We start from the raw sequence: 24,169 nt of genomic DNA on the forward strand, positions 1-24,169 counted from the left end.
CAGTTCATCAATAGCAGATCAGTGGAGGATCTTCCTGGGGTTCCGTTCCATGCCTCCTCACTGCAAAAAGATAGAACATGCTCTAATTTTTGCGGAAAGGAGGGATCGCATACCCATTCAAGTGAATGGGTCCCCGATTCCCATGTGGCTGGGCCACGGTCCGTGCCCGTGCATTGCAGACCACAGCACGGGCACGGGCTTCACACGACCGCTGGTGTCTCGTTCCCATATTGCGGACCTCATTTGTGGATCCGCAATACACAGGCAACGTTCCGTTGTCATTCCGCATCATGGATGCGGACCCATTCATTTCAATGGGTCCGCAAATTCGGAGATGCAGAACGGTGCGAAACGGAAGCACTATGGAGTGCTTTCTGGGGTTCTATTCTGATAGAACATACTCATTCAAGTGAATGGGTCTGCGATCCTCATGCGCCTGCCCCACGGAAAGGGCCCGTGTATTGCCGACCACAATTTGTGGTTCACAGCACAGGCACAGGACACCAACGGTCGTGTGAACCAGCCCTTATGCTGTGTCTATACACAGATACGGAGATTTAGGAATATATTGAGATGATGTTTGGCAGTAGGGTGAATCATGTCATTCTTCTGTCTCAATTAAAAAGTTTGTCCATTTGCTACTTAAATAGACATAGCTTACATCTAATGAACATATTCAATCCCTACGATTTTCAGGATGTTCTGCTTCATGGCCACATTAGAATGAGAAAAGTTTTTTGTATTCTTGACTGGATTACATGTTAATCAGGAATAACATTTCTCAATAATAAATTAAAGGACAATTAATAAAACAGCATCATTAAACTGTCAGCGCGCCACGACAGCTTCTATCAGCAGCGCATAGAAAGGATTCTACTAAAGAATTAGCAGGGAGATTGAGATTACTATCCTAATCCCACTAAGGAATGCAGTTCCAGTAACAATACGGTTATATTGTTACTGATTATATAATCTTTAAAGCGGAACCCAGAAATAAGTGTTTAATTTCTCTGCCGCACATCCACAGGGGGAATGGAGTATTACACTGTTTTTCACTGGGTGTAAAGTAAAACTGGCCAAGTTGCCCATAGCAACCAATCAGATTCCACCTTTAATTTTCCAAAGGAGCTGTCAAAAATGAAAGGTGGCATCTGATTGGTTGCTATGGGCAACTAAGCCAGTTCTACTTTACACCAGTTTGATAAAGGACCTCATATGTGCTGGCTGTATAATACACCGCCTGTCTAAAAAAAAGTCGCCACCAAAAAGAAAAAGGTCACACACTCTAATATTTCGTTGGACCGCTTTTAGCTTTGATTACGGCACGCATTCACTGTGGCATTGTTTCGATAAGATTCTGCAATGTCACAAGATTTATTTCCATCCAGTGTTGCATTAATTTTTCACTAAGATCTTGCATTGATGATGGTAGAGTCTGACTGCTACGCAAAGCCTACTCCAGCACATCCCAAAGGTTCTCAATGGGGTTAAGGTCTGGACTCTGTGGTGGCCAATCCATGTGTGAAAATGATGTCTCATGCTCCCTGAACCACTCTTTCACAATTTGAGCCCGATGAATCCTGGCATTGTCATCTTGGAATATGCCCATGCCATCAGGGAAAAAAAATCCATTGATGGATGTTCAGGTAGTCAGCTGACCTCATTCTTGGAGCACATACTGTTGCTGAACCTAGACCTGCCCAACTGCAGCAACCCCAGATCATAGCACTGCCCCCACAGGCTTGTACAGTGGGCACTAGGCATGATGGGTGCATCACTTCATCTGCCTCTCTTCTTACCCTGATGCGCCCATCACTCTGGAACAGGGTAAATCTGAACTCATCAGACAATATGACCTTCTTCCATTGCTCCAGAGTCCAATCTGTATGCTCCCTAGCAAATTGAAGCCTTTTTTTGGTTTGCTTCAATGATTAGTGGATTTCTTACAACTATACAGCTGTTCTGTCCCAATCCCTTGAGTTCCCTTCGCATTGTGCGTGTGGAAATGCTCTTACTTTCACTATTAAACATAGCCCTGAGTTCTACGGTTGTTTTTCTTCGATTTGATTTCACCAAATGTTTAAGTGATCGCCGATCACGATAATTTTTTCCCCCCCACTATCCTACCAGTTTTTAATAATGCGTTGGACAGTTCTTAACCCAATTTTAGTAGTTTCTGCAATCTCCTTAGATGTTTTCTCTGCTTGATGCATGCCAATGATTTGACCCTTCTCAAACAGACTAACATCTTTTCCATGACCACGAGATGTGTCTTTCGACATGGTTGTTTAAGAAATGAGAAGCAAGTCATTGCACCAGTTGGGGTTAAATAACTTATTGCCAGCTGAAAGATAATCGCCCATGTAGTAATTATCCAATAGAAGGCTCATAATTATTTGCTTAGTTAAATCCAACTTTTTTTTTGGGACAGGCAGTGTATACAGATGGCTCATCCAGAGCAAAATGCACCCTTTATAGCCTCTCTTGTCACTAGGTCATTGATAAGGGTCCATCCCTTTACTGAATCAGTTTTGGAAGCCAAAATTAGTAGTGAATCATAAAAGGAGAGAGATTATAAAGGACAGATACGACTTCTCCTGTTTTTTTTTTTAATCACTCCAGGTTTTAGCTTCCAAAACTGCACCAGGAAACCTAACCATGTTGCCATACCCTAAGAAGGCACTTGAAAATGGGCATTTGAAAACCAGTCTCTTAAAGGGGCTTTACTTATCTTTACAGGTTAGTCTCCTGCTTGTTTTATAATGACTTGATAGGTTTTTATATTTTTACAAGCTTTTATATTTCAGTATCAGTAATGTGTCTGTCTCCACTTGTAATGATGGTTTTTATGCAAAGATCTGATCAAACTTATCAGGAATATTGCTGTTTAACCAAATAAATGTGAAGGTATTTTGCTACATTAAAAAATAATATTGTTCTGAAAGTATCGGCTGCATCTTTGACATTTGGCTGGGGCCGCTTTCATGCGGTCAGTGATTTTGGTCAGTGACTGTAAGCCAAAACCAGTCGCGGGTCAAAAACCCAGAACAAATACTTCCATTAGGCCTCATGTACATGACCGTATCTGTTCTGGGGTCTGCAGGTCTCCATGTTCTGTCTGCATTTTTGCCGACCCATTGACTTCAATGGGTCCATGGTCCACATTTTGTGGACATAATTTTTCTTGGATGATAGGAGTGCTTTCTGCATCTGTATGTGTGTTCCACAAAAAGGTAAAACATGTCCTATGCTTGGCCACAAAATGCAGACCACAGACCCATTGAAGTCAATGGGTCAGCAAAAATGCAGAAAGAATACGGACCGCATCCGTATTTTGCAGATTTGCAAACTGCTAAATATATACGGTAGTGTGCATGAGGGCTTACAGATTATCTCTGTGTAGCTTTCACTATTGGTTTTGGCTCATAATCACTGATGGAAATCACTGCTCAAACAATGGTCAAACACTCTGTAAAAGCAGCTTAAGGCCTCATGTACACGGCCGTGTTCCGCGGCTGAGAGCGCACCGTGGAAACCCAGCCGGGATTCCTCCTGACAGTATGAGCGCACGGCGTCATTGGTTCCTATGACGCCGTGTGCACCCTGCTGCCGCCGCAATACAGTAGTACACTGGTATGATCTATACCAGTGTATTACTGTACTGTGGCGGCAGCAGGGAGTGCACAGCGTCATAGCAACCAATGACGCCATGCGCTCATACTGTCAGGAGGAATTCCGTCCGGGTTTCCACGGTCCGCTCTCAGCCGCGGAACACGGCCGTGTACATGAGGCCTAACCCTAAATTAGAAATTAGCGGAGACTGAAATAAATTTCACAACCGATCTAAATTTTTGCCACAATGGATACAGTGTTTTGTACCAATAGTTTTGGATCAAATAAACTTTTGATAAAGGTTTCCCTGCCTAAGTGGAATGTATCAGAAAATTACCTTGTTTAACCGCCTCCAGACTGCCTAACACAGGATCGCGGTCCGGAGGCGGCTGTCTCAGGCAGAGTCACGCGTCTAATCACGAGACGCGAGACTTCCTGTGAACGCGCGCACAGGATCGGCAGGTAAGCGAGTGGATCTGTTTTGATAACAGAGTCTAATATACCTGCTACCTGGTCCTCTGGTGGTACCTTTTGCTTGGACCAACCACCAGAGGACACAGGCAGATCTGTAAAGTAGCACCAAACAACACTCTACACTACACTCCCCCCCGTCACTTATTAACCCCTTATTAACCCCTGATCACCCCATATAGACTCCCTGATCAAACACCCTGTCATTGATCACCCCCCTGTCATTGATCACCCCCCTGTAAGGCTCCATTCAGACATCTGTATGTGTTTTACGGATCCACGGATCGGATCCGCAAAACACATACGGACGTCTGAATGGAGCCTTACAGGGGGGTGATAACCCCATATACACTCCCTGATCACCCCCCTGTCATTTATCACCCCCCTGTAAGGCCCCATTCAGACGTCCGTATGTGTTTTGCGGATCCAATCCATGGATCCGTGGATCTGCAAAACACATACGGACGTCTGAATGGAGCCTTACATGGGGGTGATCAATGACAGGGGGGTGATCACCCCATATAGACTCCCTGATCACCCCCCTGTCATTAGTCTATATGGGGTGATCACCCCCCTGTCATTGATCACCCCCCTGTAAGGCTCCATTCAGACGTCCGTATGTGTTTTGTGGATCCGCGGTGTCCGTGTTTTGCGGATCCGCGGTGTCCGTGTTTTGCGGATCCGCGGTGTCCGTGTTTTGCGGATCCGAGGTGTCCGTGTTTTGCGGATCCGAGGTGTCCGTGTTTTGCAGATCCACAGATCCGCAAAACACATACGGACCTCTGAATGGAGCCTTACAGGGGGGTGATCAATGACAGGGGGGTGATCACCCCATATAGACTCCCTGATCACCCCCCTGTCATTGATCACCCCCATGTAAGGCTCAATTCAGACGTCCATATGTGTTTTGCGGATCCGCGGTGTCCGTGTTTTGCAGATCCACAGATCCGCAAAACACATACGGACCTCTGAATGGAGCCTTACATGGGGGTGATCAATGACAGGGGGGTGATCAGGGAGTCTATATGGGGTGATCACCCCCCTGTCATTGATCACCCCCCTGTAAGGCTCCATTCAGACGTCCGTATGTGTTTTGTGGATCTGCAAAACACGGACACCGCGGATCCGCAAAACACATACGGACGTCTGAATGGAGCCTTACAGGGGGGTGATCAATGACAGGGGGGTGATCAGGGAGTTTATATGGGGTGATCACCACCCTGTAAGGCTCCATTCAGACGTCCGTATGTGTTTTGTGGATCCGTGGTGTCCGTGTTTTGCGGATCCACAGATCCGCAAAACACATACGGACGTCTGAATGGAGCCTTACAGGGGGGTGATCAATGACAGGGGGGTGATCACCCCATATAGACTCCCTGATCACCCCCCTGTCATTGATCACCCCCATGTAAGGCTGCATTCAGACATCCGTATGTGTTTTGCGGATCCGCGGTGTCCGTGTTTTGCGGATCCACAGATCCGCAAAACACATACGGACCTCTGAATGGAGCCTTACATGGGGGTGATCAATGACAGGGGGGTGATCAGGGAGTCTATATGGGGTGATCACCCCCCTGTCATTGATCACCCCCCTGTAAGGCTCCATTCAGACGTCCGTATGTGTTTTGTGGATCTGTGGATCCGCAAAACACGGACACCGCGGATCCACAAAACACATACGGACGTCTGAATGGAGCCTTACAGGGGGGTGATCAATGACAGGGTGGTGATCACCCCATATAGACTCCCAGATCACCCCCTGTCATTGATCACCCCCCTGTAAGGCTCCATTTAGACATTTTTTTTAGCACAAGTTAGCGGAAATAGATTTTATTTTTTTTTTTACAAAGAAAGACTTGTGTCAAAAAATAAAATCTCACATGAACTCACCATACCCCTCACGGAATCCAAATGCGTAAAATTTTTTAGACATTTATATTCCAGACTTCTTCTCACGCTTTAGGGCCCCTAAAATGCCAGGGCAGTATAAATACCCCACATGTGACCCCATTTCGGAAAGAAGACACCCCAAGGTATTCGCTGAGGGGCATATTGAGCCCATGAAAGATTGAACTTTTTGTCCCAAGTTAGCGGAAAGGGAGACTTTTATTATTTTTTTTTTCTCACAAAGTCTCCCTTTCCGCTAACTTGGGACAAAAAGTTCAATCTTTCATGGGCTCAATATGCCCCTCAGCGAATACCTTGGGGTGTCTTCTTTCCAAAATGGGGTCACTTTTGGGGTAGTTATACTGCCCTGGCATTTTTAGGGGCCCTAATGCGTGAGAAGTAGTTTGAAATCAAAATGTGTAAAAAATGCCCTGTGAAATCCGAAAGGTGCTCTTTGGAATGTGGGCCCCTTTGCCCACCTAGGCTGCAAAAAAGTGTCACACATGTGGTATCGCCGTGTTTTGGGGTGTCTTTTTACATATACCCATGCTGGGTGAGAGAAATATCTCGGCAAAAGACAACTTTTCCAATTTTTTTATACAAAGTTGGCATTTGACCAAGATATTTATCTCACCCAGCATGGGTATATGTAAAATGACACCCCAAAACACATTGGCCAACTTCTCCTGAGTATGGCGATACCACATGTGTGACACTTTTTTGCAGCCTAGATGCGCAAAGGGGCCCAAATTCCTTTTAGGAGGGCATTTTTAGACATTTGGATCCCAGACTTCTTCTCACGCTTTAGGGCCCCTAAAATGCCAGGGCAGTATAAATACCCCACATGTGACCCCATTTTGGAAAGAAGACACCCCAAGGTATTCAATGAGGGGCAAGGCCGAGTTCATAGAAGATTTTTTTTGGGGCACAAGTTTGCGGAAATTGATTTTTTTTTTTTTCTCACAATTTCCGCAAACTTGTGCCCCCAAAAAAATCTTCTATGAACTCGGCCTTGCCCCTCATTGAATACCTCGAATAAAAAATTCGAGGAACTCGCCATGCCCCTCACAGAAAACCTTGGGGTGTCTTCTTTCCAAAATGGGGTCACTTTTGGGGTAGTTATACTGCCCTGGCATTTTTAGGGGCCCTAATGCGTGAGAAGTAGTTTGAAATCAAAATGTGTAAAAAATGCCCTGTGAAATCCGAAAGGTGCTCTTTGGAATGTGGGCCCCTTTGCCCACCTAGGCTGCAAAAAAGTGTCACACATGTGGTATCGCCGTGTTTTGGGGTGTCTTTTTAGCCGTTTTTGGCAAAGGCAATTAATACACTGCTTCCGTACACAGTTATATTATGCCTGTCTGAAGAGGACTTTCTTATTAGAAGGGGATACATACCTGCCCAAAATTCCATGGCCTTGCTTTGATGTTTGATTGTGATCCCACATAAATGTAGCCTGTATCATTCAGAACATATTCTGTCCTCTCGTCCTCGTTTGGCATGTATACATTGTCATCTAATAAAATAAAGATATTTGGATACATATTAGATCAGAATATTTCTTAGTATACTTCTAAAAATAACTTGCTTTAAAGGTTTTCAGAATTTATCACAGACCTGCGCTGCTGGAGGATGCATCTAATATATGGCGAGGCGCAATATTTAGATGCAATGGTGTATCAAATCTGCTACACCAGTTTTGTGCAGTAAGAACATACTTTGGGAGACATTTCACCAAATCTTTTGACATTTGGTGAGCCTCTCCACTTTCAGAAGTGGAATGAAAAGTTGGTAGGGATTGGAGATTAGGACAGTGTTATGTTTCATTTATGATCTGCGAATTTTAAAAAAATTGCAAAAAAGTCACATCACCACGCCAGGTTAACCCCCTGGTGTACTTTCACTCACAGGGGCTAAACCTTATCAGATTTGCGCCAAATTTAATAAAGCCAAGTGCCACTTCGTAAATTTGGTGCAGCAACATAAACAAAAGACAGACTTAAAACTGACACCAAAAACACAGCAAATGATAAATTCCCCCACATTGTTCTTCTGGGGTAAGAAGAATGATAAATTCCTCCTTTAGAGCTCATGCACATGACCGTGGTTTGGGTCCGCATCTGATCCCCATTTTTTGCTGTCCACATCTGCATGTCTGTTCTGTGCCATCAGTAAAAATATAGAACATGTCCTATTATTAGCCGCATTACAGACAAGGATAGGACTGTTCTATTAGGAGCTGGTCATTCTGTTCCACAAAATGCGGAATGCACACGGTCGGTATCCACGTTTTGAAGATCCGCAATTTGCAACCGCAAAAGCTGCTACAGCCGTGTGCATGAGCCCTAAATCTGTAACTGCAGGTATGCTTCAATGGGTACTACAGGTCCTTCTAAAAAAATTAGCATATTGTGATAAAGTTCATTATTTTCTGTAATGTACTGATAAACATTAGACTTTCATATATTTTAGATTCATTACACACCAACTGAAGTAGTTCAAGCCTTTTATTGTTTTAATATTGATGATTTTGGCATACAGCTCATGAAAACCCCAAATTCCTATCTCAAAAAATTAGCATATCATGAAAAGGTTCTCTAAACGAGCTATTAACCTAATCATCTGAATCAACTAATTAACTCTAAACACCTGCAAAAGATTCCTGAGGCTTTTAAAAACTCCCAGCCTGGCTCATTACTCAAAACCGCAATCATGGGTAAGACTGCCGACCTGACTGCTGTCCAGAAAGCCATCATTGACACCCTCAAGCAAGAGGGTAAGACACAGAAAGAAATTTCTGAACGAATAGGCTGTTCCCAGAGTGCTGTATCAAGGCACCTCAGTGGGAAGTCTGTGGGAAGGAAAAAGTGTGGCAGAAAACGCTGCACAACGAGAAGAGGTGACCAGACCCTGAGGAAGATTGTGGAGAAGGACCGATTCCAGACCTTGGGGGACCTGCGGAATCAGTGGACTGAGTCTGGAGTAGAAACATCCACAGGCGTGTGCAGGAAATGGGCTACAGGTGCCGCATTCCCCAGGTCAAGCCACTTTTGAACCAGAAACAGCGGCAGAAGCGCCTGACCTGGGCTACAGAGGAGCAGCACTGGACTGTTGCTCAGTGGTCCAAAGTACTTTTTTCGGATGAAAGCAAATTTTGCATGTCATTCGGAAATCAAGATGCCAGAGTCTGGAGGAAGACTGGGGAGAGGGAAATGCCAAAATGCCTGAAGTCCAGTGTCAAGTACCCACAGACAGTGATGGTCTGGGGTGCCATGTCAGCTGCTGGTGTTGGTCCACTGTGTTTTATCAAGGGCAGGGTCAATGCAGCTAGCTATCAGGAGATTTTGGAGCACTTCATGCTTCCCTCTGCTGAAAAGCTTTATGGAGATGAAGATTTCATTTTTCAGCATGACCTGGCACCTGCTCACAGTGCCAAAACCACTGGTAAATGGTTTACTGACCATGGTATTACTGTGCTCAATTGGCCTGCCAACTCTCCTGACCTGAACCCCATAGAGAATCTGTGGGATATTGGGAAGAGAAAGTTGAGAGACGCAAGACCCAACACTCTGGATGAGCTTAAGGCCGCTATCGAAGCATCCTGGGCCTCCATAACACCTCAGCAGTGCTACAGGCTGATTGCCTCCATGCCACGTGGCATTGAAGCAGTCATTTCTGCAAAAGGATTCCCCACCAAGTATTGAGTGCATAACTGAACATAATTATTTGAAGGTTGACTTTTTTGTATTAAAAACACTTTTCTTTTATTGGTCGGATAAAATATGCTAATTTTTTGAGATAGGAAATTTGGGTTTTCATGAGCTGTATGCCAAAATCATCAATATTAAAACAATAAAAGGCTTGAACTACTTCAGTTGGTGTGTAATGAATCTAAAATATATGAAAGTCTAATGTTTATCAGTACATTACAGAAAATAATGAACTTTATCACAATATGCTAATTATTTGAGAAGGACCTGTATATAGCACAGTGCTGGTTCTGCTTGTAAAAAGCAATCCTTAGTTATTATTCAGTTTCACTTTGAATGAAATTTTAAGGCAAGCAGAAGTAGAAAATCTTGTATGTGGGCACAACAAATACATGTACATGAGCAACACGAAAACTGGATATAGAAAACAAAATGAAAACTTGTTACCTTTGCACCAGGGGTTGCACAGAAGATAAATGGGATGATTTGCTGCCATATAAATGACTCCTCTTTGTGTTATTATATTTAGGAAGTATATTCCAATGATGGCATTGGCTGGAGTATTCACGGCTACAATACTCTAAGAATAATAATAACATTTGTTGGTACAAACATTAGGAAGAACATGAAATGCCTTCATAGTTAACTTGCTGAATTGAAGGGGATGTCCAGGAGTAGAAAAACATTGGCAGTATCTTTTAAAAGCAGCAGCACATCTGTCCATGGGTTGTGTTTGGTATTGCAGCTCAGCTCCATCACAATGAATGCAGCTGCATTAGCACACATGACTTGAGGACTGGTGTGGTACTGCTTTGTGGCCATGTTTTCCTAATCCTGGACAACCGCTTTTAAGAGGTTAGTGTTGATTTTTTATTTTTATTTTACCTCTTTTCCATGATGCTCCTGGGTTTGAGCACTCCACTCATTAGGCGGTAATTTAGAGTTCAGCTCAATCGCTATGAGAGTTCCATTTGATTTCATTGGCCGGGACCCTAGAATTAACCAAAGAGTGTATTCAAATGTTAGTGCAAAGGCCCCAATTTGAATTCGGTTGCAATTCTAATCTATCCAAATGTTTGTTTCAATGGGGTTGTCCAGTTTTTTTTTTAAAGGAAATGTGTTATCAGAAAATTACCTATTGTTTAAATCATATTTTTATGTTTAACTATAAAATTTTTAAAGAATGTTTGGTGGTTATTTTTCATTTTCCATGCCAATATCTATATTTATGTAATAATTGGCCGGCTCTACATCAGCAATGTACTAACATTTAATCACAAACATATAAACATATGACATACATATAACCTGTCCCCTCCCTACATCTCTGAGCTACTTTCCCGATACATCCCCACACGCACTCTCCGATCCTCACAACACCTCCTTCTCTCCTCTACCCACAATTGACTCCAAGATTTCTCCCATGCATCCTCCACACTCTGAAACTCGCTACCCCAACATATCAGACTCTCACCTACAGTGGAGTCCTTCAAAAGAAACCTGAAAACCCACCTCTTCAGACAAGCCTACAACCAGCGACCCTGCTGCCTCTATACTGCCATGACCAACTTCACCCGCACCTACTGTGTCCTTCTCTCATACCATGTAGATTGTAAGCCCTCACAGGCAGGGCTCTCTCCTTCTGTACCAGTTTGTAACTTGTCTTGTTTATGCTTAGTGCAATTGTCTGTATTATGTATGTGCACCGCTTATCATATGTACAGCGCTATGGAAGGAATGGCACTTTAATAATAAATAATAATAATAATGATATATCCCAAATGATGTAAAACACAAATAACTAAAATCTGTTACAAATAGACTCTATATATGCTGTTATTTATCATAGTATAAAATATAGTCACGGTCCCCTGTTCATTGACAGTGTGGGGCTCTCACTCTGTCACTAAGTGTTTGTATTACACAGCAGTAATCACAAGTATTAGCAAGGTATCCTGTTAGTGTTCATTTGTTAAAGATCCCATTCCCATTTCATTGGCCACAATCTTGTTATGGCTGTTTTAAAACTTTGCAAAGTCACCAATTATCATATAAAGCACGTAGTTGTTATTATAAGTTCCTATTGTTATTCAGTGGCACAGTTCCATAACTGGTGTAGATAATGATATATGATAATTTGGTAGGTAGTGATATTGTTTACTTACAGAAACTCCCAGATTGTTGTGGATTTCAATAATAATTTATACATACGTGGCGTTATTTGTGTGGATCGCTCTGCAGTTCAAGCCGCTTGTATTCGCGCTCTGTGTGCGCGCACCCTATAGATGGCGCTTGTGTGCTGGAAGTCTTGGAAGGCTGATCGTGTTTTGTGGACACTGGTTTGATTATTGACACAGGACCTTGCGTTCTTTAATCTTTGCTATGTTTTGCTCTTTACCAGACTCATTTCGAGTCTGGTAAAGAGCAAAACATAGCACTGGTTGCCTGCCGGTTAAGGCAATCTGCATGCAAACGGACAGCATTTGTAGATGGATCCGGATGTGGATCCATCTCACAAATGCATTGTAAGAACGGATCCGTCTCTCCGTTTTTGTCATACGGACAAACATTTTTACCGGTCTGCACATGCGCAGACCGGAAGGACAGATCCGGCATTGCGGTATTTTTAATGCTGGATCCGGCACTAATACATTTCAATGTAAATTAATGCCGGATCCGGTATTCTGGCAACTGACCCGGAATTTTGGACGGAGAGAATACCACAGCATGCTGCAGTATTTCCTCCGTCCAAAACGCCGTTCAGTGACTGAACTGAAGACATCCTGATGCATCCTGAACGGATTTCTCTCCATTTAGAATGCATGGGGATAAAACTGATCAGTTCTTTTCAGGTATTGAGCCCCTAGCACGGAACTCTATGCCGGAAAAGAAAAACGCTAGTGTGACCCTGAACAATATCACTACCTACCAAATTATCATCTACATCAGTTATGGTACTGTGCCACTGAATAACAATAGGAACTTATAATAACAACTACGTGCTTTATATGATAATTGGTGACTTTGCAAAGTTTTAAAACCGCCATAACAAGATCGTGGCCAATGAAATGTGAATGGGATCTTTAACAAATGAACACTAACAGGATACCTTGCTAATACTTGCGATTACTGCTGTGTAATACAAACACTTAGTGACAGAGTGAGAGCCCCACACTGTCAATGAACAGGGGACCGTGACTATATTTTATACTATGATAAATAACAGCATATATAGAGTCTATTTGTAACAGATTTTAGTTATTTGTGTTTTACATGATTTGGGATATATGTATGTCATATGTTTATATGTTTGTGATTAAATGTTGGTACATTGTTGCTGTAGAGCCGGCCAATTATTACATATTTCACTGAGATAGCTAGGTGGTATAGCAGGCTGAGGCTGCTTTCACACTAGCGTTCGGCTGTCCGCTCGTGAGCTCCGTTTGAAGGGGCTCACGAGCGGACCCGAACGCAGCCGTCCAGCCCTGATGCAGTCTGAATGGATGCGGATCCGCTCAGACTGCATCAGTCTGGCGGCGTTCAGCCTCCGCTCCGCTCGCCTCCGCACGGACAGGCGGACAGCTGAACGCTGCTTGCAGCGTTCGGGTGTCCGCCTGGCCGTGCGGAGGCGTGCGGATCCGTCCAGACTTACAATGTAAGTCAATGGGGACGGATCCGTTTGAAGATGCCACAATATGGCTCAATCTTCAAGCGGATCCGTCCCCCATTGACTTTACATTGAAAGTCTGGACGGATCCGTCCGAGGCTATTTTCATACTTAGCTTTTTTTTGCCATTTTAATGCAGACGGATCCGTTCTGAACGGAGCCTCCGTCTGCATTAATATGATCGGATCCGTTCAGAACGGATCCGATCGAACGCTAGTGTGAAAGTAGCCTGAGCTATATTCTGGAGAGCTCCCATATTTGTATTAATTTTTGTTTATTCCAATATCTATATTTAAACAAAAACAAACAAACATAAATATCCTGCAGTTTTTGTGCTGTCACTAAGCCTAATAATAAGTGCCACTTGGTCTATACAGATCACTTTACTGCAGTTACCTACTTATCTGTCATTCTAATCCTGCCTGTAATGATATCACCTCTGTGTATAGATAACACAGTATCCACCATTCACATTCTTTCCTTGTACAATGACTTCTGCACAGGTCACAGAGCATGTCTAGAAAACTCTCCCATAGAAGTCCATGAGGTCCCTTTCAGTCCATCGTGTCTATGGCCTATGGGGCTGCCGTAAAGCAATTTTTTTAATGCTTTCTAAATGTTGCTAAGAAGAGCTTGGGCAAGATGGTTGCCCTCATAATCATGTTCAGGGAAGAGAATAAAAGAATCTGCAATCAGAAAATAAAAACAGATTACAAATAAAGGATATGTGTTAGGGCTCTTTCACACCTGCGTTCTTTTCTTCCGGCATAGAGTTCCGTCGTCGGGGCTCTATGCCGGAAGAATCCTGATCAGTTTTATCCCCATGCATTCTGAATGGAGTGAAATCCGTTCAGGATGCATCAGGATGTCTTCAGTTCCGGACCAGAACGTTTTTTGGCCGTAGAAAATACCGCAGCATGCTGCGCTTTTTGCTCCGGCCAAAAATCCTGAATACTTGACGCAAGGCTGGATCCGGAATTAATGCCCATTGAAAGGCATTGATCTGGATCCGGCCTTAAGCTAAACGTCGTTTTGGCGCATTGCCGGATCCAACGTTTAGCTTTTTCTCAATGGTTACCATGGCTGCCGGGACGCTAAAGTCCTGTCAGCCATGGTAAAGTGTAGTGGGGAGCGGGGGAGCAGAATACTTACCGTCCGTGCGGATCCCGGGGCGCTCCAGAGTGACGTCAGGGCGCCCCAGGCGGATCCGTCTTCAAATGCTTTCAGTACACTTGCGTTTTTCCGGATCCGGCGTGTAATTCCGGCAAGTGGAGTACACGCCGAATCCGGACAAAGCAAGTGTGAAAGAGGCCTTACGATCTGGTTTTAACTGGCAGATAACATTTTTGTGACACATTTCCTTTAAGTGACATCTTATCCTTCAGGATAGGTCTTCAGTAGCTTATTGGAGGGGTTCTTCAATGGAAGCAGCACTATAATAGCAAGTTGCTGAGGATAGGCCATTGCCTAAAAACTCTGGACAACACCTTTATTTGTTTGGCTTTGCTTCTAACTTTTAACTTTTTATTTTTGTAAAACTAAGTCATATTAGTTAGTATTTCACAATTAATATCAGTTTATTGTGTTGGGTTCTGATGCCGGTTTCTGCAGGTTGTTGCTGAATATTTACCAATGCAGAACTGTAAGGTGATTTTATCTCTGTGAGTCACTTCTCTGTCAAAGGAAATCTTTATTCTGAATGGCTGTCCACGTCTCACAATGAGGTGGGAGTTGTCAAACTCTGTGGTGTTGTGCTGACAGCCATTCTCCTTCTCGAGGAAGTCCACATTTGTTACTCTCAAAGCCATTTCTACAAGAGAAGGAAAAAAAATTATGAGCCAGAAAACTTTCTCCTATAGATATCTGTTAGAGCTCATGCATACTGTCATATTCCACATAGATCCCAAAGACGGCTCCTAATATCAATCTCTGGACCCTACTATAACTCTGGGTACCTTCCAATATCACATAAGGCATGTGGAGGTTTTGTCTCGTGGATCTCGGTGAATCTGTAAAAAGAAATTTATTGTGGAGCGCTCCATCAGATGACGTCTTACTGAGGTATTCTCCACCAGAAACATTACTTCTAGCAGAGAATATGGCGCTTGTGATACAGGTCCATGGACATAGTATTGCCAAATGTACGAGCCTTTGCTGGAAATCTGGATCAACATCTTAAATACACTGACACTGATTTGAATGGACTTTGCTTAAAGGGAACCTTCCTCAGTGAGGGCACCACAAAGTAGCGACAGACATGGTGATTTCATTTGTGTGTCACTCATGAGCTAATATTAAAGAGCATCTGTCAGTAGGATGAACCCTATTAAACCGGACATATAGCCTGGTAAGGTTGATCATGCAAAAACGATACCCTGATTATGCCTGTCCTTTGCCCTGTTTCAGAGAAAATTACATTTTTATTGATATGCAAATGACCCACCTGAAGCATTGATGGGTCAGCCAGAGCCCTTGGAGCACCACCTTGTTACAGCCCTTTAGCTTCTGTCCCGCCCCCTTCCACTGCATTGACAGGGCTATGAATTTAATCTAGCCCCGTCTTCTTGCACCTGCAGTGTGCCTGCTGGTCTCTTGCACAGTGGAACTGATGCTGCTCATCAAGAAGAACAGATTCCGACTAATCATGCAACAAGACCAGCAGACGTGAAGATAGGTCTCAGCGCTTAGTGCTCCAGCGATCATTACGTGGTCCCCCATTCTCCCTGTGTGAATGGAGCAGTACAGCACATGTGTAACCACTGCTCCATTTCCATTCAACTGTACACAGCAGTCCTATTGCTGGTTAACCCCTTAGTGACCAGCTTGTTTTGGTCCTTATTAACCAAGGGATTTAATAAATAATTTAATAAATTAAATCTATGTTGTTTTTTTTACGTTTTTTTAACCAATTAATAGTCCCACAAAGGGACTATAACAGGCAATCTTTTGATTGCTTTTAAAATACAGTGCACTATCCCTATAGTGCATTGCATTTTAATGTCAGTGCTATACTGACATTGACCAGCAGGCTGCGCCAGTGAGACACAGCCTGCTGGTAAACATTCACGGCTGGCTTGGGGCCTATACCAGGCTTCGGCCAGCCTTTACACACATTGGCATCCCACGATCGCATTTGTGGGGTGCCGATGGGAGACAAAGGGAGTCCACTCCCTCTGTCATCGCTTACATGCGGTGGGGCGCCATTGCCAGTAGCATGTTAGGGGTTAAACAGCCAGGAGGCATTAGAGGCAGAGCTTGTTAAGAGCTCATTTGCATCTCTTCCCTCCCACTTTAAGGTTTGATATGACATTTTAATCCTGTTACCCATCTTTCTATCTTTCTCTGAAGACAGTATTTTAATGGACTAACTGAAATAATGTACTAGTACATGTGTGTGCCAACACAAACAATGTAATACAAAATAAATACACTTTGTAGGTACTGATAGATTAGTATCATCATCAATACAAGAAACCTGCTGGTCAGGACATACCCCTGGGGAGACCTTTGAATCCATGCGAGGTACAGGGCTGGTTCTAGCTTTGTTAGAAAAAGGTGGTTGTGTGCTATATAATGTCTGATTTTCATTTTTTACCTTAATCATGGTACAAACCCCTTTAAAGGAGTGTTGGCTCCTTTTACATGAAAGATAAATTGCCCAAAATGAGCACTGAATTATGGATAGATGTATTCTATGCTGTGCCATTCTTTTATTATTGCTTTTAGAAATTACTATGTTTGCAGTGAAGGTCCATCTGGGTGTTACCAGTTGGGGGGTGTCCCGGCACAGTCTGAAACTATCCAATACTGATGAGCGGCAGGGGCAATATTCAAATTTGCAATATTTCATGAATATTTTGTAGAATATTCATCATAAATTCGCAAATTCGCAATTATTTTCTTGATTGTGAAAATCGGCAATGTAATATTTGTGTAAAGCGTTCGCAATACAGGCGTGGGTCACTTTTGCTACATCTTCCAAGCTGCTAGAAGTTTCCTGAGACTGGAGAAAATGATTGGCACGGCAGAACATTAAAAATGGCTTTATATGCAGATAGAGTTCTCCAATATATTCGAGATTGCGCTAATCGACAATTAATGATGCGCATATATTGGCACAATACGGGAAACCACATTTTATCAGGTCTGAGTAGATATTACTGATTGGTGCACTAAGTATTGTTGTGACATCACAGCACTATGTCTGTAGCATGTATGTATGGACAGCAGCTACACTATATCACTATCTAACCTACACTGACTATCTCCCACTAACTATCTGTATTATATATATATATAAGCTAACTAACTATCTAATGTAATTAAACAGTAAAGCACAGAGCACAGCAATGTCACTGCTGTCTCTCTCAGAACTTTAAAAAAAACTGCAGAAAATGGCTGCTGGGGAGGGTTCTTATATAGTAAGGGGTAGGCAACTTTCCTATTGGTTGCTAGGGATCTTGCTAAGCTCAGACAAAGACATTGCAGCCTTCTCATTGGCCCACAAGCAATTAGGGAGGGTTCATGGGTTCAGATGAAAAAAAAATCTAGAATATATGAAAATACGAATATGCTGTATATCACTATGTTCTAAATATTCGCGAATTCTCAAAGTGCCGATATTCGCTATTTGGATATCTGCGCCCAACACTACTATCCAATCAGTGCTGCCAGGGTAAGACTGTGAGATAAAACAGACATGTCAGAAGAGGTAACGGGTCCTCTTTAAAGTGAGTCTTTTACACTCGAGCAGTGGATGATTTAAAGGGAATCAGTCAGCTCTAAAACACCCCCCAAACTAGAGTAGGCGGTGTATAGTGTAAGTGACTCTCAATGCATTTTACTGCTGGTTTATAGGAGCATCAGAATACAAGTGAGTATGAAGATGAAAATTACATAACCAGACTCAACATTATTAACACTATACACTGCATACTCTAGTTTGGGGTGTTCAGGAGCTGACAGATTCGCTTTAAGAGGTTAGTAAGGGTTTATTTGCTATTTATCACCTAAGCAGCTGCTGGAATTTTTCTTTTTGAGCCCTGGAGCCTCTTTGTTCTTTTTGTATATTTCCAAATTTAGACAACACAGTTATAGTGAGATAAGGAGCTTCAGTGGAGCACAATTATTTCAATATAGACCTTAGCAAAATATAGATGATGGATGGGAAGGTTGGGTCAAGGGTGTGGGTACCAGCGTGGCAGTACTGCAGCCAATTTGCGGTGGCAGAACCTTGTTCTGGTTACATTTGCCTTCTCTATTGTGGCATGAATCTTTGCAGGAAGCCCCTTCTAGGGCACCACAACATTGGTAAACAAAGGAGGTGAATGTGGCCTTGAGGGCCGCAAGTGTTGTCCTGTAATGAAAGTTATGGTGGCATGAATATGTGCCTTGTCTGAATGTCAATGAAGAAATCATAACTACTGGTGAAAACATGTCGGAACTTATGTAATCATAATAGTGCAAGGGATATTGGAACAAAAGTGAGATTTTTGGGGTTACTTCTTCAAAGCTGTTGGTCTCCCAGCAAAGTAAAACTCTACAGGGTTGTTCAAGGGAGTGCGGTAGGGTCCCATTAGATCTGAGGATTGTACATTCATTTCCCCTAGGGGGGCTAAAAAAATGAAAATAAATTTAAAACAATATGAAAATTCGAATCACCATGTCACCGCATTGTGCCACATCTCAAAATGCCCGAACTATTCCCGCAGAAAACAAGCATTCATACAGCTATGTGAACAGAAAAATAAAATTATGTCTCCGGGAAGGCAGGGAGTGAAAAACGAAAACTCAAAAAAAGAAAATCGCTCAGTCAGGAAAGGGTTAAGTAGGTTAAAATTACAGTCACACACACTGCACAGTGTATAATATTGGCAAGTGATTATCGGAAAAGCAGTATATGATTATTTTCCTTACCACCATGAACTTATCAAGATTCATTTACTGAGTGTATGATATAGAAAATTACAATAAAAGGCTGCAAAACGATCAAACAGAAGTGGGCACAACTACCTGGGTAGTAAGAGAAGGAGGGCAGAAAGCAATGCACAGCTGATATACAGTCATTCACAGCCAGCATACTTTACAGTACCCACATCCACTCCCAGGGTCTGTACCATCACCACCAAATTAACATCTGCCTCACCTAACAGCTCCCTGCATGTGATCTATGTGAGAGAGCTCCTACACAGCTAGGTAGGTGTTTGTCACTCACCAGTAAGAAGAATCCAGAACGTCCTTATCAAGTTGCTCTAAAGTCAGGCGTTGGGGGTAGAAACTACACCCTTTATATTCAATCTGAGAATCTGACAACAGAGGAAATTCTCCAATGAGGCAATGTTTGTCTAACATCAACCATGCGACTGGGGCAAACATGGATTACGACGAGATAATAAGAGGAGGAGAGGTTTAGTGGTTATGGCGATTACTGCATAGTTGAAATCCCAGACTCAAATTTCTGAAAATGGGTGGACGGTATGTTCTTTAGGAAGCCAGGCATTGTACTGTATAACAAATATATAAAACAGACTTGGGGGAATATAATAAATTTACTATGTCCAGAATCCCATTAGTAACTAGAATTCCTATTATTCTTTGGAGTTTTACACGTGCCGTTCAAGGTTAAATTCGAAACCACAGAAGGTGAAATGCCCAGTCAACCACAAGCAAGGGCATACATGTGCACCATTGGCTTGGTCAAGAATGTATGTGTCTAGAATAGGGAAAAGGCAGATAGCCACTGCCAGACACTTCTGGCAGCTGCTCATCTCCCCGTGAACAACGGGATTGGGCAGTTGAAATTCAACTGCCGATCCTTATCATCCCTATATGTCACTGGTAGAGAGTCGGAGGTCCCCATACACATTAGATGGACAGACAGTTCAGCTGAAATTGTTGGGTTTTGCTGACACTTATCTTATGTATGGGTATGTTTACTTCCACTTCCAAAAACGAAAAGTATGCTTTAAAGGGTAGACCTCAGTGAAATTCTGACATGTGTGCACTGTCAAAGTGACTCATGAAAGAAAGCTGCTAAATTGGCTCATTAACATCAATGTATGCGATACCATGTCTTCTGGTTCCCAGGAAGGCATGCTTCTGAAACTTGAAGCTGCCAACTGAAAGGGAAAAGTAGGATCAATGGATGGCCATGTAATCCATGGTTGGGCTAAATTTTTTGCTTAGCAGCTTTCTGTTCTGATGGATAGAGGGGGGTTCTAATGGCAAATGCACCTGTATCCATATGTCCATGCATCTTATAGCACTGTACTTTGGTATTTTTAAGATACGAAGAGGCAAGACCTAACTCCCTTTACCCAACCTCGTACAAATACATATTTTTTTGTTTTCCTAAATATTCTATTAGTAAAATTAATTTTATTATTATAAAATTATTATCAAGATCGTGTCCATGCAAAAAATAAATAAAGATAGTGTCCATGCAATAGTGTCCATTTATAATCACAACATGCACAACATATATTCATCAGGTTTTAAAGTCTATTATACATAATTACTATTCAACATGATGAACAATATATATTCCACTGGCCTGATAGCCATCAAGATAGTGTCCATGCAACACAATCCTAGCCTCAAGTAAGGAATGAGGCTGGAATCATGGAATAAAAAAGGAAGGTACCTGAAAAATAATGGCATGCTATGTACAGGTCCTTCTAAAAAAATTAGCATATTGTGATAAAGTTCATTATTTTCTGTAATGTACTGATAAACATTAGACTTTCATATATTTTAGATTCATTACACACCAACTGAAGTAGTTCAAGCCTTTTATTGTTTTAATATTGATGATTTTGGCATACAGCTCATGAAAACCCAAAATTCCTATCTAAAAAAATTAGCATATCATCAAAAGGTTCTCTAAACGAGCTATTAACCTAATCATCTGAATCAACTAATTAACTCTAAACACCTGCAAAAGATTCCTGAGGCTTTTAAAAACTCCCAGCCTGGTTCATTACTCAAAACCGCAATCATGGGTAAGACTGCCGACCTGACTGCTGTCCAGAAGGCCATCATTCACACCCTAAAGCAAGAGGGTAAGACACAGAAAGAAATTTCTAAACGAATAGGCTGTTCCCAGAGTGCTGTATCAAGGCACCTCAGTGGGAAGTCTGTGGGAAGGAAAAAGTGTGGCAGAAAACGCTGCACAACGAGAAGAGGTGACCGGAACCTGAGGAAGATTGTGGAGAAGGACTGATTCCAGACCTTGGGGGACCTGCGGAAGCAGTGGACTGAGTCTGGAGTAGAAACATCCAGAGCCACCGTGTACAGGCGTGTGCAGGAAATGGGCTACAGGTGCCGCATTCCCCAGGTCAAGCCACTTTTGAACCAGAAACAGCGGCAGAAGCGCCTGACCTGGGCCACAGAGAAGCAGCACTGGACTGTTGCATGTCATTCGGAAATCAAGGTGCCAGAGTCTGGAGGAAGACTGGGGAGAGGGAAATGCCAAAATGCCTGAAGTCCAGTGTCAAGTACCCACAGTCAGTGATGGTCTGGGGTGCCATGTCAGCTGCTGGTGTTGGTCCACTGTGTTTTATCAAGGGCAGGGTCAATGCAGCTAGCTATCAGGAGATTTTGGAGCACTTCATGCTTCCATCTGCTGAAAAGCTTTATGGAGATGAAGATTTCATTTTTCAGCACGACCTGGCACCTGCTCACAGTGCCAAAACCACTGGTAAATGGTTTACTGACCATGGTATTACTGTGCTCAATTGGCCTGCCAACTCTCCTGACCTGAACCCCATAGAGAAACTGTGGGATATTGGGAAGAGAAAGTTGAGAGACGCAAGACCCAACACTCTGGATGAGCTTAAGGCCGCTATCGAAGCATCCTGGGCCTCCATAACACCTCAGCAGTGCCACAGGCTGATTGCCTCCATGCCACGCCGCATTGAAGCAGTCATTTCTGTAAAAGGATTCCCGACCAAGTATTGAGTGCATAACTGAACATAATTATTTGAAGGTTGACTTTTTTTGTATTAAAAACACTTTTCTTTTATTGGTCGGATGAAATATGCTAATTTTTTGAGATAGGAAATTTGGGTTTTCATGAGCTGTATGCCAAAATCATCAATATTAAAACACTAAAAGGCTTGAACTACTTCAGTTGGTGTGTAATGAATCTAAAATATATGAAAGTCTGTTTATCAGTACATTACAGAAAATAATGAACTTTATCACAATATGCTAATTTTTTGAGAAGGACCTGTATTAATAAATATTGATAACCACTTTTATTTGTCAAATTCTAGATAGATATAAACTTCAAATGATTGTCCAAACTAACAAGCTGGGCTGTAGACATAGTCATGCGTTTCATGAGCCACACCAAAAACAAGCACAAGTGTTGTGCAAACTGTAAGGGTGGCGGAAAGGTTAGTTTAAATTAGTTATCCAATATTGATTCTTGGATTTAATAAGTGGTTTTGTGTTATTGTGAAAGTGAACAAAACATGTTTTAAGAACCACCCCAATTGCAAGCAGTTACTCCTATAATTCCACTTTCAATAAAGTTGACCAAATATTTCCTCAATAAGCCTACGGTAATTCAAAGTGTCCCACTGAGAATGGAAAATCTGCCATTCTAGTCGTCCGTGTCTTGTATATTATATTTGTGTCTACTGTATACAATACACACATATAGATACAGCAGAGCTAATTTTTTTTCTTTAAATTTTTCATTAACACTATAGCCAAGACTGTACAAGGATATCAGGATTTTTTACATACAAAGTTGGCAGAATATGTCACTTTTTACATTACTTGTCGACCCTGTTACGGAACTCCAGGCAGTGAACTGTAGCTTGTTCTGCTTGCTCATTGCGTAACTCCGATTCACTATAATGGGAGCCACGAAAACAGTAGAGTGAGGGCCCGCTCGGCTGTTTCCATATGCCAAGTCACCTGGGCTGGTGCCGATTCCTGTCTCACCATGGAAACGGCGAGATGGGACAACCCCGTTAACCACATCCCCCAAACAAACTCCATATGTACTTTGCTATTCATAAATTGCTTTTTGGGTTGAATTTTCATCTTGCTTCTAATATGCCGAAGAATTAAATAGTGAAAAAAAATTGTAAGCTCAGATTGTCAGCTAGATACATAACATTTCCTTACTGCCATATCAAACAAAACATAATATGTAGTTTATTTTATCTTTCTTATATGGGTCTAGATTGGAGATGAGCGAATTTCCTGAAAATCTTTCGGTTTCAGTTCTGCAGATGTGACCATCAGGTTCGACCCAGTCCAAATAAAGTTGATCCAAATCAAAAGTACCCTGAAAAGTAATGCATCACACTCTACATCTCCTAGGATTGTAGCCAACCCCTACCAAATTCTTTAACATTAGTAATGTCGAAAGACAGCGACATACAGTATATGGCTATGGGTAAACAGATGGTAACTGGTGGTAACAAAACAGCTTGTTATATTTTTTTTTATTAAAAAACAATCCAAAAATTGTCAGTTTGTGGTGGCAGAAGCCTGTCAATTTTTTTTTTTTTTACAAATTCACTGAATACCCACTCTGACAGTACACAATAGCAAAAAAGGCCAGTTCCTGCCACTAGTCCAATAGGCTGACCCAAAATTCCATAGGGTCTTGGATCACTGTATTTGCCAGAGAAAGTGCACAGTCTAGGTATTACTAAACCTGGTCGTTCAGGTGGTGTGTGTCCCTTTTCTGATGTATGTACGCTTGGCACGGCGGTATAAAAAACAGCTCCTCAAACTTTGTTGGCTGTTGCTTCTGCTACCTGTTGTAGAGGCAGCGCTGGCAGAGTCGACGGAGCCTTGACTT

General features: G+C 42.5%; 1 protein-coding gene across 2 annotated transcripts in view; it reads right to left on the bottom strand.

The window, feature by feature from the left end:
• The window catches only part of TGM4 (transglutaminase 4), a 39,333-nt gene extending 19,738 nt beyond the window's left edge, over window positions 1–19,595 (bottom strand). The window contains exons 1-5 of one of the 2 annotated variants that reach the window (XM_044294441.1): window positions 19,559–19,595; window positions 14,975–15,154; window positions 10,563–10,669; window positions 10,125–10,257; window positions 7,365–7,483 (exon numbers count right to left, since the gene is read on the bottom strand). In XM_044294441.1, the coding sequence (XP_044150376.1) occupies window positions 7,365–7,483; window positions 10,125–10,257; window positions 10,563–10,669; window positions 14,975–15,152 (537 nt within the window). In that variant the 5' untranslated portion in view covers window positions 15,153–15,154; window positions 19,559–19,595. Of the gene's footprint in view, window positions 1–7,364; window positions 7,484–10,124; window positions 10,258–10,562; window positions 10,670–11,888; window positions 11,933–14,974; window positions 15,155–19,558 lie in introns of those variants that run through there. The other variant, XM_044294442.1, reaches the window with a different exon arrangement.
• Between the last annotated feature and the right edge of the window lie 4,574 nt (window positions 19,596–24,169).

Source organism: Bufo gargarizans, chromosome 5 (genome assembly GCF_014858855.1).
Source record: "Bufo gargarizans isolate SCDJY-AF-19 chromosome 5, ASM1485885v1, whole genome shotgun sequence".
Taxonomy (NCBI): Eukaryota; Metazoa; Chordata; class Amphibia; order Anura; family Bufonidae; genus Bufo; species Bufo gargarizans.